Source organism: Mugil cephalus, chromosome 4, assembly GCF_022458985.1.
Source record: "Mugil cephalus isolate CIBA_MC_2020 chromosome 4, CIBA_Mcephalus_1.1, whole genome shotgun sequence".
NCBI classification, from domain to species: Eukaryota; Metazoa; Chordata; class Actinopteri; order Mugiliformes; family Mugilidae; genus Mugil; species Mugil cephalus.
Genome location: NC_061773.1, coordinates 30,037,353 through 30,052,795, shown reverse-complemented (window position 1 = coordinate 30,052,795; position 15,443 = coordinate 30,037,353). Strand labels below are relative to the sequence as shown.

At 41.0% G+C, this 15,443-nt stretch overlaps 2 protein-coding genes across 3 annotated transcripts in view; one reads left to right on the top strand and one right to left on the bottom strand.

Moving 5' to 3' along the window:
• LOC125006460 (nuclear factor 7, ovary-like) overlaps nt 1–15,443 on the top strand; it is a 1,183,669-nt gene that overhangs the window by 42,300 nt on the left and 1,125,926 nt on the right. The gene's annotated exons all lie outside the window — the stretch shown is intronic.
• LOC125006482 (butyrophilin-like protein 2) lies at nt 2,180–13,957 on the bottom strand. Of its 2 annotated transcripts, XM_047582532.1 has the most exons (6): nt 13,686–13,957; nt 9,343–9,672; nt 8,069–8,104; nt 7,440–7,718; nt 2,810–2,944; nt 2,180–2,674 (listed from the first exon to the last, which is right to left on the bottom strand). In XM_047582532.1, exons 1-6 carry the CDS (start codon nt 13,744–13,746, stop codon nt 2,604–2,606), a joined length of 912 nt encoding a protein of 303 aa, XP_047438488.1. In that variant the 5' UTR covers nt 13,747–13,957; the 3' UTR covers nt 2,180–2,603. The 2 variants fall into 2 exon arrangements, with proteins under 2 accessions (XP_047438488.1, XP_047438489.1); XM_047582533.1 differs by lacking the exon at nt 8,069–8,104.

Here is a 15,443-nt window from a genome sequence, read left to right as displayed (position 1 = left end):
ATTCTGATTCTATAATTCAGTTGTTGATTGTTTAGTGGAAAAATTATAAAGCGCTGAGTTGATGAAATGTGATAAACAGCTAAAATAAATCAAATCAGCTCTACAGGAACTATTTATCGATTTTAAATATATTTTGAAACAAATGAAAATGACGCATTTTAATATTTTTATCTATACATTTTATTGTTGCTTTTGTCTGAATTTATTTCTGGAACTATTGACCAGGGTCCAGACCACTTTGACTACAAATAAAAATCAACAAACGCACAAGAGAATTAGATGTGTTAATAAATAAATCAGACACATTGATAACGTCAGGGTCAAGAGCAAGAAGACGTCGATCAATACTTTTAAAAATAACATTTATGATCATGGAACTGAATAATGATAATAATAATAATAATAATAATAATAATAATGATAATAATAATAATAATAATAATGGTGTCATTGAACACACCTCACCTTAACTGTGAATTTATAAACAGAGCTCCATCTAGTGGAGGATGGATGGATGGATATCATTATCATATCTTATTATTTTTCTTTCATGACCTCAAATAAATCTGAGTTTTATTACAGAAAATAGTTTGGATGGAATAAAACAAACTGATTTGAGGATTTTAGTCTGGAAACAACTTTTAGTTTCTAAAACCTGAGAGACATGTTGATCCAGTTTTGTCTTTATTGTGTAGAATTTCAGAACTAAAGCTTCAAAGCATCAATCTGTCTGATTCTACATCAACTCAACATCATTTACTTCACTGGTGTACCTAATGTTTTGGCCTGAAGATGAAGACTGGATTTTACTCTCTTGTAAAGTGTGTTAGTATTTTATTTATATGTTATTATTATTATTATTAAAGAAGCCGATAATCATTTGATTTATCATTTAAAAAAAGTTTAGATGTGATTCTCGTGATGAGTCTTACATGAAAGTCTTTTATTTCTAACACCTTTTATGGTGAAATAGCTTTTAAATCAACATCTCATTTATTTTTTTGTCTTTTTTATAAAAATGTTTAAAACTTGGTATTTTCAGACTGACTTTTAAAGGGTTGAAGTTGTTTAAGTGATGAAAAAAAGTACAACAAGATTGAAGTATGAGGATTTTATTTTTTCAAAGTTGTACAAAATGTACAAAACGGCCATAACAGTCCAAATATTTGATATAGACTAATTTTATCTTACAAAATGTACAAATACATGTAGAGACAACATTCACTCTGTTCATTTGTGCAACGATATAAACACATATATGCTACAGGTAGAAAATATAAAATATACAGAATACAAAGACACACGCCAGCGAAGCTTCAAATAAAATATCAGTAGCTGAAGACGAACGTGAACAAAAAATAAATAAAGTCCAGCGTAGCTTCCCTAATACTACAAACCCAAATATAGAGAACAAGAAGTGGTGAAATGGAATTTGCAGCTGGTTTAGACAACACATCTTCTCCTTCATTCACACTAATCTACAATAACACATCTTCTCTTTAGATCCATTGAACCGTTAAAGCACCAACTAGGATTTGTTTCCTGAGCTGCCTTTGATTTTGTGCTGCTGTTTTAAGGCCTCGTTGGTTGATGCATTATTAAAGCTTTTTATTGATCTGATCCCTTCAGAGTCTGGAAGACGACTTGATAAGACACTAAAAACACTTTCATTCCCTGTCGTTGTGTCTTGTACTGGAACTAAAGTCTGGAATTATTGAAACATACAAACGAAACTTAAACATAGCCGACTGGTGTATTGACAGACTGAGGTTGTAACTTAAATGCAGATAAATGTGGTAGAGACAGCGAATCACTGAAACATTTTGGGCTCAGTAGCTGATGGGACTGAGCTGTTAGTGTCTCTTCTAATATTGCAGAGGGGATTTCCCCGGGGGACTGAACAAAAGATTTAATTTACCATCTATTTATAATTCAGTTTTGACTTCTGTCCCCAAGAAGTTTCAACAACATTCACACACTGAGCCTCCAGGTTCCCATGGACAATAGCCTCGTTAGAGCTCTATTCATAGGGTAAGTTAGCCTAGGCACACAGTTCCCCCCATTCAAGGACAGGTAAGTATCAGCCATTATGGTAATTAGTGACCCCAGTTTCTGGTCAAGCAAGTTTCTGGTGGTTTTACCCACAGAGTTTATTCCTATTTAAACCTCAATTTCCCACTAGTTTATCAGAACTGAAGAAGCTACTCGGATGAAACATCTTTAAGAAATTCTACAAGTCCAGCTGATCTTATTCAACACTTTTTTGGATTATTATGACCTGGATGACTGAGAACCTTCACAGAGATATAACCACTGTTATAACCGAGGATTGTAATCCCAGGGGAGAAAAAACGTATCTGGTAATAAAAGGTAACCGATAATTAGTGATTTCATGTTGAGATGCAGCTGATGCAGAGGGAGGCATCGTGGGTTTAAGGAATCCACTTGTTTCTGCTCATTTACACCTAATAAACTGAACACGGTAGATTCCCTCAGTGTAACACTATGTATGATCAGTAACACAACTACAACTACTGACATTACAATCAGCACAAGTCATTAAACACTGAGGTAATAAGTGATGGTTGTAATGTTGAGTTGTGTTATATATTACTATTATCAGAGCGGAGTGACTTCATTGGTTCAGGTTCATCTTCTTTGTTCTTCTTAGTTCCTGTAAAGGAGAAAACAGATTTTCTATCACATGAATTTTTATTGTCTGTGGAGCTCTGGACATAAGAACATTACAAAGTAAATAACGTGATGGAGACGAACAAACTGGACACGTTCATACAATGATTTAACTCACCTCTGATCCAACTGATCCTGATGAACTTAAAAGCCAGAAGTAAAGCTGCGAATGCAGTCGGTAAAACTCCCAACCCTATTCCAATCAGGACTCCTTCAGTGGTCACTTTACTGCATGAGCTCACAAACAGTTTCTCTGAAAGACATGAGACAAAAACCTTTTAGTGATAAATACATGTTGAGTCAAAGTCAGAGAGGAGCAGTGAGTTTCTTCCCTGAGGATCAACGGGGGAGAAACAAGTGTTCAGCTCGGGTTAAACCATGAAGACGTTACTGGTGTGGATGAACTGAAACGATGTTGATGCTAAATGTTTGTTGTGTTGCTAAAAGCAGGTTTTCATGATCAGGACAGAGCAGGACTATTCGTTCTGTTTGTTACAAATTAACTCCATGTTTAATGTCAATGATAAATAGGAGGGACGCACTTTAAACATATAAGTTAAAATATCAGAATAATTTACATCACTTTAAAGATACTAAAGGTTTGAAAAGTATGTAAGGTGGCACTAAGTTGCGTTGCTTCAATAACAACTGCTAACCTTTCTTCTTCCTGTTGTCCAACCAATTACAAAATGCGACGTCCTCATCGCTAACGACAACACAACCTTATCTGTAAGTAGTGACGGGAGTAACGGCGTTACCAACGACGTTACTAACGAACGGCGTTACTAACGAACGGCGTTACTAACGAACGGCGTTACTAACGGCGTTACTAACGAATGGCGTTACTAACGAATGGCGTTACGAACGGACGGCGAACGGCGTTGGTAATGTTATCAACAGCGTTACCAACGAACGGCGTTACCAACGAACGGCGTTACCAACGCGAACGGACGGCGAACGGCGTTGGTAACGTTACCAACAGCGTTACTAACGAACGGCGTTACCAACGCCACACAACCTTATCTGTAAGTAGTGATGGGAGTAACGTTACTAACGGCGTTACTAACGAACGGCGTTACTAACGGCGTTGGTAACGCCGTTCGTTAGTAAAGGCGTTACTAACGAACGGCGTTACCAACGCCACACAACCTTATCTGTAAGTAGTGATGGGAGTAACGTTACTAACGGCGTTACTAACGAACGGCGTTACTAGCGGCGTTACCAACGGCGTGACTAACGAACGGCGTTACCAACGGCGTTACCAACGAACGGCGTTACCAACGGCATTACTCAAGAACGTTAGTTCGTTTTCACGTAAGTTAAAATATTTGAATATTTTACATCACTTTAAAGATACTAAAGGTTTGAAAAGTATGTAAGGTGGCACTAAGTTGCGTTGCTTCAATAACAACTGCTAACCTTTCTTCTTCCTGTTGTCCAACCAATTACAAAATGCGACGTCCTCATCGCTAACGACAACACAACCTTATCTGTAAGTAGTGACGGGAGTAACGGCGTTACCAACGGCGTTACCAACGGCGTTACTAACGAACGGCGTTACTAACGAACAGCGTTACTAACGAACAGCGTTACTAACGAACGGCATTACTATGAATGAAGCTCATAGGTGAACGGCGACTGTGTTTATATCCAGCTTGTACAGTGATCTCCCACTTTAATGATCATGGCAGCGCTCTGCATCTGAGGAAAAGAGGAGATTTGGTGGCAGATATCAGGCTCTGTGCAGGACACAGTGATTTATTCTAATATCAGCCTTTAGAAAGAGCAGAGGTTTGACGGGTTCATTCATCAGGTCATAAACAAACTGAAACTTTATCTGTAATGTACGTGATGACGTGTGAGGGAGGAACAAACAGGCAGCAGCTCTCACAGGTGGAGGTCTGACCCAGGACTTTATCTGTGAAAGCGGTTTATGTCGAACAGTTGGAGTCTGAGGTGCAATAAATATTAAAAGTTCTGTGTAAGTTCTGTGTCTATGCAATTCTACTCTATGCAACTGACTGAAACCTGCTGAAAAACATCACATTATTAGACATATTTAAACTTAAAAAAAGGAAGAGTAAAGCAATAGTTACTTTCCCTGGTAACTAGTTACTTTTATAGTGGAGTAATTCAGTTACTAACTCAGTTAGTTTTTGGGAGAAGTAACTAGTAACTATAACTAATTACTTTTTAAAAGTAACGTGCCCAGCCTTATCTGTAAGCACTGGCTACTCCCTGAGTCGACCTCGTAGATCAGACAGTGAGATGAGAAACACCTGCAGGAGCAGGAGGAAGATAAAGCTGGAACCTGGACTCATCTGACCACAGAACCTTCCTCCAGGTCCTGACTGTCCAGTCCTTGTGTTCTTGGGTCTAATCTCTGTCTCTCATTGATCAGGGGCTTATTCACAGCCTTGTAGAACCTTAAGCCATGATCTAAACGTCCACCACGTACAGTGAGGCTGGAACACTGGACACAGTTTGGTTTGACAACTGCTGCTGGAGCTCCTGTGATGTCATTGGCTGGTTTTCTATAAGCACAGATTCCGAATGATGACATGGAAAAAATAACAGTGGGCAGTGAGGGCCACAACTGGGCAGCCAGGTTCTAGACGTTCTTGATGTACTCAACGTTCTTAGTCGTAGTCGTGTGCACCCGGTGGAGGAATGGTTGACGTGGATTTGTTGCAAAATCTGTCATTGCTCTCCGGTGTGAGTTGGGCATTCGTGGGAAGGAACAGAGGGTTGCTACAAACAACTATAACGTCACTGACGTGACCAACACTGCTGCCTGTGGGTCTCAATAAATAGTCCAAGCCCTGAAGAGTTCACCTTCAGTAGAACTCTGGAACAGTTTTTCCACCAAGCCTAGAAAAATTAGGTGTCCAAAGGCAGGGTCCAGAGGGTGTCAGTAGGGTGTCAGTAGAGTGTCAGTGTCAAGCTGCCTGAATCTTAGCGGACTATTGGTGCAGCGTGCATGTGCCAAGATTATAAATGGAAAATACAAGTTTTCGTTGTTCATCGTTTTGTTTGAGAGTTAGAAGATTGTTCACATGATCAATGTTAAGTTTTATATGCTCTAAAGCAGCGCTGGGTAATTAATTTCTACAGGGGCCACATGAAAAACCTGAACTGTGTTGGAGGCCAAACCAAACGATAACTTGAACATAATTCTGCTCAAATCTTAATTTTCTCCCATTGTCAAAAGCAGTAAATAAGGTAATAAGAAGTATAAGAATATTCTGTAAATATCTGTTTAAATTTATGAGTTTTGTTGTAGGTTGAAGAGGAAAATGAATCACAATCAATCTGTAGTTTTGGATAAAACGCATTGAAATGTTGGAAACTTTGTCGTCTTTGTAAAACGTCAGTGAACCAAGAAGTGATCATGTAGCTACATGAATTATTTTCTGTATCTCAATAAATCTCAATAAATGTTTAACCCTTTAAGACCTGAATGTCCGTCGGCCCACAAAGAGAAGTTTGCTGTATTTGAATTACCGTAATCCCCGATGGACAATATTCAAGTTGCGCTTTCTAGAAAAAACGCTGCCATTACGGTAATGATGATGCTGCTCTGGCTGCAGGTTGGAGAGCAACGATCACGGAGCCTCAGTAAGAGAGACTTGTTTGGAGGAATTTGTTGGTAAAAACAAAGTTAGTTATACTCTTGAGATGTGACAAAGGTCTTCCAGGCAAAAGCACAACTAACCAGTGTTCAGTCACAATGAATATTATCAATAGAACCAAACCACTGTGACTTACGGTAATTTATAATCAGCTGCTTTGACGGATGCCAGCGATCCGTTCAGGCTTTTGAGGGTTAATAGATGCAAGAAGCTGTTTCAATCTTACTTTTTGAAGAATTAACCAACTAACAGTGCCATGACGTAAATAATACATCATGACTCAAAATAAAAGCAACAGTCGTATTACATGCACAGTATAAATACTTGTTCATCCGTGTTTATGACTGACAGACCGCAGGCCAGACGGGAATGAGCAAAGGGCCGTAAAATGCCCAGGTCTGGTCTAAATGAATGGACGAATGAACGATTGAACGTCACTGTTTTATTTTTCAAGATCAAATTTGAAATATTCCTTATATGCCTTTGTAAGTTGTTATGGCTGTTACCAACCTGTTATCTTCATATACAGCAATTTACATCACATTCAGTGGACTCAACTGCACTAAAGAGAGACATCGGGCCCCTGAGGGTCAGAGACTCTCCCACCACAGCCTCCTAAAATCCTGTGGGAAACACTGCACATCCCTAAATATCACCATCTGGACCAGGGCAGGTCTGAGCTCCTGGACAGTCTGAGGTTCAACATCATCACATGGAAACAAACATCATGTCCCAGAGGTTCTACTGGATTTAGGTCAGGAGATAGTATCAATTCTTTCATTCCTTCATCCTCCAGGAACTCCCTACGAACTCCCACCACATGAGACTGAGCTTTGTCAAGAACCAGGATGAACCAGGATGAACCAGGATGAACCAGGATGAACCAGGACCCAGTGCACCAGCGCTGAGTTCAAGAACTTCATCCTCATAATTAAAGGCAGTCAGGGACAGTGTCTGGCCTGTAGAGGCCTATAGCTGGACCTCCACACTGCTCCGCACTGCTCACTTTAAATCGCTATTTCCATTGCTAGGTGAACTGATACTTTTCTGGGTACTTTCTAGTCCCTCCTCAGGGCACAACAATACCAGCGGTATTAAGACTAGACAGGGTCTCACCAGACACAGTGATGGTAGAAGCAGTCTCATGGTTCAGGTCCTTCTGTTGGACCACACACTGGAAGCTGGTGGTTGTGGTGGAGGTCACAGTAGTTTGGAGGGTGATGTGGTAGCGGCCGTCTCTCTCTGAGATCTCAGCCTCCTCAGCATCAAGGATGTTTCCATCACTGTCCTTCCACCGTAGCTCTGGCTTTGGAAAAGCTCCTTGAACCTCACACTTCAGCTGGACCCCAGAATCTGTCACATCAAATATGGTGACGCTGGGTTTGGGAACTGAACCTGAGAACAGAGGAAACAGAGGAAACAGAAACGCTGTTAAAACCTACCAGGTCAGGTCATGTTCAGGCTGATGTCACTAATCTCTACATCTACAACGTGTGTGTTACAACTCTGACACCAAACGTTTGATAGAAACTTTCTCCTGGATAAATCCAGACGTCGTCTTGTTTGTTTGAATGATGTAGAAATCAGTGACATCAACGCTTCTATCTTTAACATAGAGACCTGTAGATCTAGGATCATATGTCTGAATATTCATTGTGTATTTATGGCTACAGAAACTAAACTAAGTGACACAGAGTCAGAGTTGTAGCACATGCACATTACAGATGTTGAGATTAGTGACTCACCAGAGATTTCTCCTGATCGATCTTTAAAGACAGGATCTGAAAAACATTTGATTTAAAACTGTGTTTATTGTCGTTTAACCACACTTTAAATCACAGATATCAAACATACGGCCTCCAGAGGGTCTAATCTGCTCCACAGCACAAATTTATAAAGTGTGAAAATTACATAGAAAACTGAAAATTTTCAAAGAAAATAACTTTTATTTCTAATTTATCCACTGTTGAGACCTAGAACTAGACAGCAGACAGACATGAGCCCAGATTACACTGATTATTGTGAATGAAGGCTAATTTATTAAATTTAATCATTCTCTTAATTGACTCGTTCTTTTCTGCACTAAAACAAATGTAAAAAGTCTGGAGTTGTCGTTACTTATAGGTTAATACCAGTGATGGGAATAATGCTGTTAAAATAAACGGCGTTACTTGTTTCAGTAACGGGGCAATCTAACTAATTACTGTTTCCATCGTTGTAACGCCGTTACTGACAATTAAATACGGCGCGTTACAAACTAAAGCTGCTTGTTATCATCCGACTTGGTTCTCAGCAACTGGAGCCGCAAAGTCGGGTTTTTCTCTCTGACGCTGATTTATCTGCCTGTTACTTTCTGATCGACGGCCTGACAGACTTAATCATTGTAGAAGCTTCAGCTCAAAAACAAGTTTTAGTCTACTCCCATAAAGACCGATCTCTGAAGGGCAGAAATTTATGATCCTTTTTTTCCAATCAAACAAATCAAATGAACTGCGACTGCGTTTATATCCAGCTTGTATAGTGATCTCCCACTTTAACGATCATGGCAGCGCTCTGCATCCGAGGAAAAGAGGAGATTTGGAGGCAGATATTGGGCTCTGTGCAGGACACAGTGATTTATTCTAATATCAGCCTTTAGAAAGAGCAGAGGTTTGACGGGTTCATTCTTCAGGTCATCAACAAACTGAAACTTTATCTGAAATGTACGCGATGACGTGTGAGGGAGGAACAAACAGGCAGCAGCTCTCACAGCTGGAGGTCTGACCCGGGACTTTGAAGCTAAGAAAAAATCTAAATCTAGTAACTATAACAAATTACTTTTTAAAAGTGACGTGCCCAACACTGGCCATTATTCTGTTGTGTTACTGGTCCAACCATTTGAGGTCGAACTGGACATCAACATCCCACTGTTCATCATTGCAATTAAAAATATGTGTATTCTTGTCTAATCCTGCTGCTGTGACATGGAAACTTCTCATATGTGAGATAAATAAACAACGTCTTGTGTGTTATTACTCACCAACAAACAGACTGATATTGAATGTCATTCCTCCATTAATATGTGGAAAGTCACAGGTGTAGTCTCCAGAGTCTGTGATCTTTGTGTTATTAATCCTGATGGAGGCGTTACCAAACTTCATCTGATCTGGAAAATGTGAGACTCGTCCTCTGAACTGATCATCTTGATCTCGTAGACCGTTGTTATAATGAAGACCAGCATTGTACATGAACACCTCCTTCATCTTCTCTCCATCTTTCCTCCAGTCAAAGAGTTGTTGTACAACACTCTCCTTGATGGAACATGGTAAGATGACGTCACTTCCTTCAGATACTCCGATGACCTCTGACCCTGGAAGACACAAACAGAAAATATCAGCGGCCAATAGGCCAATCAGAAAATAGCATTGGTTGTTGCCAGGTGAAATAGGAGCACAATAACCACACCTTCCACAAATGTGCAAAAACGTGCACACATCAAAGGAGAACTGAAAGTAGGAGTCTGTAATCTGGTAATCACTTAATTTATTATTATTATAATTGTTGTTGTTATTATAAAGTCTAGGAATTATTGTTTATAATTTGCTTATGAATCATGGTGGGTTCTTTAACCAGCCTAAGCCCTCTCCCTCAAGTAAATCTCACTCCAGGCTAAATTCAAAGAGAGAAAAGAGTTAAAGGGACGGTGAAGAAACCCCAGGTGGTAGCGGCGAGAGTCACCCACAGACCCGAACCGAACTCGATACTTGGATGACAATCTGAATGTTTTTTTTTGTTTTGTTAAAGTTTATCAGTGCAATAAACATTTTGTAAAATAAAATAAAAAAAATCGTGCCAAAGAATCGTGATCTCAATTCTAAGCAAAAATAAAATAAAACGTGATTCACATTTTTCCAGAATCGTGTGCCCTAATACGATACTCCTTATCGATACCGATATTTATCAATACTCTTATTGATACTACAACGTAATTGAGAGTAAAAAATAAAGACGTTACAAGATGTTCAAAGATTCAGACAAGAAGCCGCTGCCGCTGGCACGGCGCTACAATCATTTGGTGGACGAACTTTTGCCGCGTCTCAGCAGACAATGACAGCGACTCCTTCAGGTTTATATTATGAGTGCACTGAAAGTGCTTCATGATGTTGCTGGCGTTACCTTCCTTGGGACAAAACTTGTCTCAGACAAATGTTGCATCGAGATGAATCTTTGTCAACCTTGATAACGTGGCCCACACTTTGGATCTTAGACCAGGGGGATTCAATTCAAACTCAAAGAGGTCCAGTTACTAGGTCCCAACCTAATGTCACTTGAAATAGTGTACCCTGATGTCAATAAAATCAACAACGTACGCACATTTCTACATCATTTATTGTCAGCTTCTTTTTGTGCGCACACAGATGTTCAGGTCTTAAAGGGTTGATATTAGATTTTTAACGGGTCCGGGGAGAACCGTCACTGGATCCGTACCCGGACCAGGGTCCGTCATTTGGTGATGCCTGGTTTAGACCTTTCTGTGGACATGATCGGTGACTAGGCGCTTTCAGAGTACATCAATTTGCAGTAGTCTACATAAAAAAGCTGCAGCTTGTAAACGTGACATCATCACCTATTGACGGCGGCAGTGTTATGATTACGTGACGGTTAAGGTAGAGAGACGTTCAAAAAGTACCGATACCAGTATCGCTTGTCTACAATCCTAACGATATCCCAGTAGAGGGTCGGTACCAAACAATACCGGGACTCTGTGTACATCCCCAGTGATGACCTACGTAAAAAGAGTAAAATCCCCTCCTCCACATCCATTACCCCCCTCACCGATGTCTACCATCAGTACCAAGCTTCTGACGGGTTCTGGATGTTTGAGCACACGAGGTCAGAACTGAAGAAGCTACTCGGATCAGTGTCGAAACGTCTCCAACTAATTCAGGACCTTTTGGATGAACCTGAGGTTGGCTAATTTACCACAGTACCACCTCCTGGAAAGAGCTCGTTCACCTTCCTCTTCTCAGCTCCTCGACACAGCTGACTTCAGATGCCTTTCAGCCAGCGGTGGATCATTTAGAGAACTTAACACAGACATAGACATCTATGGACATGGAGATGGTGAGCAAGTCTAAATACCTGGTGGTCACCTGAACAAGGCCTGGACTGGTCTGACAACAAACCACAACAACAAACACTGAATGCTGCAACGTTCAGTCACTGACAATCAGATTTATTGGACTGAATCCAGTCGACTCCAGGAGAAGAGACTTTAGGAAGCTCCAGGGACCAGATCCAGGACATTTAACACCAGAGAGGGACTCGATATTAACACTGTTCTTAGATGGCAACAGGTTTCCTTCACCATGCTGACTTACATATATACAGTATATATATTGCTAATTGTTTTTATAGAGCTTATTCTCCTGCCAAAATGTCCTCACATAATGACAATGAATGAGTCTTGATTGATTCTCTGAACATGGAGAACAACACAAGGGATGAGATGAGCAGCACAAGTTTTTATTTCTGCAGAAACCTAGTTGTTAACAACTTTGTACATAACTACAGAGTTACATGTGTTTCAGACAGAACGTGTTGACTTTACAACGGAGTAAAAACCACAACACCCCTTTAACTCCTCCAACCTGCCCCATCCAGGCTGCAGACGAAGCCCCAAACTCTGCCCCTGGACAAACTACCTCAGGACGGACACACGATAGTTTATTTAGGTTAAGTGAAGTTAAAGACAGAACAAATATCCACAGAGAGAGATACTCCATGATCTTAACAGTTAGCTGGAACTAGCTGGCTGATGCTAACAGTTATCAAGTTGGCCAAAAAAAAATTGTGTCGCAGTGTAAAATAACTGCGACACAACTTTTCTATATCATCGCAGATTTTGTCTCAGTAGTAACATTACATGAGTGATGTTAGCAGTTTGCACATAAGCACCAAAGGGGTAACAGTTTAATATATGCGGCTCACTTATATTTTATCGACGTGATTTTGACTTGGTTTGATTGTGTGTGGTTTATGGAGAGGACGAATGAACGACGTGTTTTTGGGCCTGCATTGTTGACCTGGGCGTTGTTTCTCAGTAAAGTAGAAAAACTTTTCCTATCATTCCCCTTTTCCGTGCATGGTTGAAGGAGATTGGTTCGCATCCCACGCTCCCTCCTGCACCCAAAAGTCCCATTAAGTCACATAAACCGGCACAAGTGTGAACAACCACTGCATCTATTTAAACTCTGTCACTTTGCTGCGTCTCCATTGGCCCAGCGCTTCCTAACTCCTCCCACATCTGTCCCCAGTAGAGAAGCTGTGTTTCCTGTATTACAACCTCTCTGACTTCAAGTATTAGTCACTGACTGAATGATCTTTATTTAGATTAGTTTATTTATTATGATTTATTGAAAGTTCTGCTACATTATTTAATATTTGTTTGTTTGTCAATCTGCACTTTTTCTAAGTTTCCAAGTTCAAATGTTAATTGTCATTTTAAAAAAGTCTGTTCAATGTTAAAAGTCTTAAATAAAGACATTGGTTTGAGAAAGCATGTGTCTGTGCTGCTGTGACTGTGGACTGTGGAAACAAGTTGTCCATAATGGACCTATTAGGGACACAGTAGGACTGGTCCTTGTGGATGATCCAGCTGCCTCTCCTCTTTCCATCTTTGCTCCTCTATGAGGACAAGCGACCCGCCTGTGACCTTCACCCCCGCACTCAAAGCGCTTCATGCTTCTGTCTCCGTGTCTAACTCTGAAAGACAAGTCCAGCGTCTATGACGGACATAAACACCTGTCTCCTGAAGGACTGAACGTGTGTCAGTTTATCATCTTTACAGCCCAAACCGATCGTCTTAAAACCACTCGCCATCTTACCGAAGCAATGCAGCTCGTGCTCCAGCGCCTCATTGTGGATGATAAGATCAGCCACCAAGCGGTCCTCTTTTACAAACACCACCACTCCTTTATTCATCCTGGAGGCGTAGGACAGGTTGGCCTGTCCCACCTGGTGTCCCACAGCCAGGAGAACATCCTCCAGCGGACCGACGAGTCGGGCTGAGAGAGGAGGTGTCTCAGAGTGACACACGCTAACCCTCCACCTAAACTACACCAACAACACCCTAAACTGCTCTGACAACACAACACACTCACATCACAATCACACTGTGAAAACAGAGGGAAAAAAGTCAAACTGTTAACCTTACAACGGAGTAAAAACCCCAAGCTGCTTCTGTACACATTAGCAGGGTAGTAGCTACTACCCTGCTGCCTTCACCAGGCTGTAGACGAAGTCCCAAACTGGACAAAGTACCTCAGGACGGACGCGCGGTACTTTATATGGGTTAGATGAAGTTAGAAACAACTTTCTTACCGTTTGATTTCGCCACAAATCCAGTTAAAGACAGAACAAATATCCAGAGAAAGAGAACCATGATGCTAACAGGTAGCTAGAGCTAACTAGCTGAAATCTCCGGTTAAAGAGCAGATAAAGTGGCGGTAGAAAGCTCCTTGGTGCTATTAAAACCAAATAAAACTACTGGATTTAAGATTCGGGTGTTAAACCTTGATAATCTCAGACTGGCTACGATACAAACACACGGTCTCCGGAAGTGGGAGGTTGCTCCTGCCTGCTGAACGAAGGCACGGTAGGTTACTCTCCACCCTATTCGCTACCCTCCCTCCCCTATTCACTACCATCGCTACTCTCCACCCTATTCGCTACTTGCTACCATCGTCATCACGCGACGTCTTCGCGTTGCAACTAGAGCTGAAAGTAGCAACCGAGAGAGAGAGAGAGAGAGAAACAGAAACAGAAACACAGAGAGAGAGAGAGAGAGAGAGAGAGGGGGGGGGGGGGGGTGACGCGTACCACGCCGCTACTCGTGGACAAAGCAGGGGCGCGAAGTGCAATATGGCGCTACTTCGGTTTGAAAACTAATGAACACGGCGAGGCAAATAACGCCGACACACCACTATGCAAACGGCGTTTTAAAACGTGCCTGGCTCAGGGTGGAAACACCTCCAACTCAGCCAGACACCCAGACCTGCACACCGAGTTCAGGGAACGACAGGTAAATAATATACAAGTAACGCCACCGACCTTCACTCTCCACAAAAGAAGCTGTAGGACGAAAACAAATTAGAGCTGCATTGCAATTACCACTAAACTCTGGTTTAAATAACCTATTATTATATTATGGGTATACGATGGGTTTGTCCATCGTACACAGTCAATGATGCAGACACGACGGCGCAACAAACTTTGCAAATAATCTCCTTCTGCGCCACGTCCGACGATTTGAATCCAAAATGTCTCCAAATGACCGAAGTTGTCCTACCTTTCTTTTCAACCAAGGGCTCAGGCTGGTTTTCTGCCATGATGTCAATCACTTATTGCCTTAATCAGGCTATAACAGATGTAATAATGTAAACGTGTTACTCCAACAGCGATTAGATTTTCTCCGCTGCGTGTAAACTGGGTCAAGGACTGTAGGCAGAAAGGAGAATTTCCAGCGTAGCTCAATTAAGCTCTGCATGTAAACGCGCTGATTGTTTTTATGGTCGTGAGAAGCCAAAATCGAAATCGCGATCAAAATTCAATTAATCGTCCAGCCCTACAATCAGGATAATTTCATTCAGGTCAACAGTTTGATGTATTGATATGATGCAATTGTGACATCAGCTTCCAGTTTTATTGTAGCCGATGTAACATTATAGAATTAAGAAGATGAAATTATGTTTTTGTGCTTTGTTTTTATCTGCTCCCACGTAGGGATGTCACGGTTACAGTTTTCCTGAGTACGATCATTGTCAGAGAATTTATCACGATATTACGATAATCACGATTATTATGCGGTGATGGATTTCGCAGTTTCCTTTATTTCTATCCTTTGATGTCAAAATATAATTATATTACTAATTATATGATCCAATATTTGTATTTGTACACACAAAACGTTACACCTGACCAAAAAAGAAAAACACTTGATGAAACGCTGGATAATTTAACGTGTAGCGTCGGTCACCAACATCATGGGATATTGTCAACAAACCAGCGTGTAGCGAGAACGACAGCGCTCAAAAGACGAGATTATAAACAAATGGACGTGTGATATTAAACTTCTGGGCC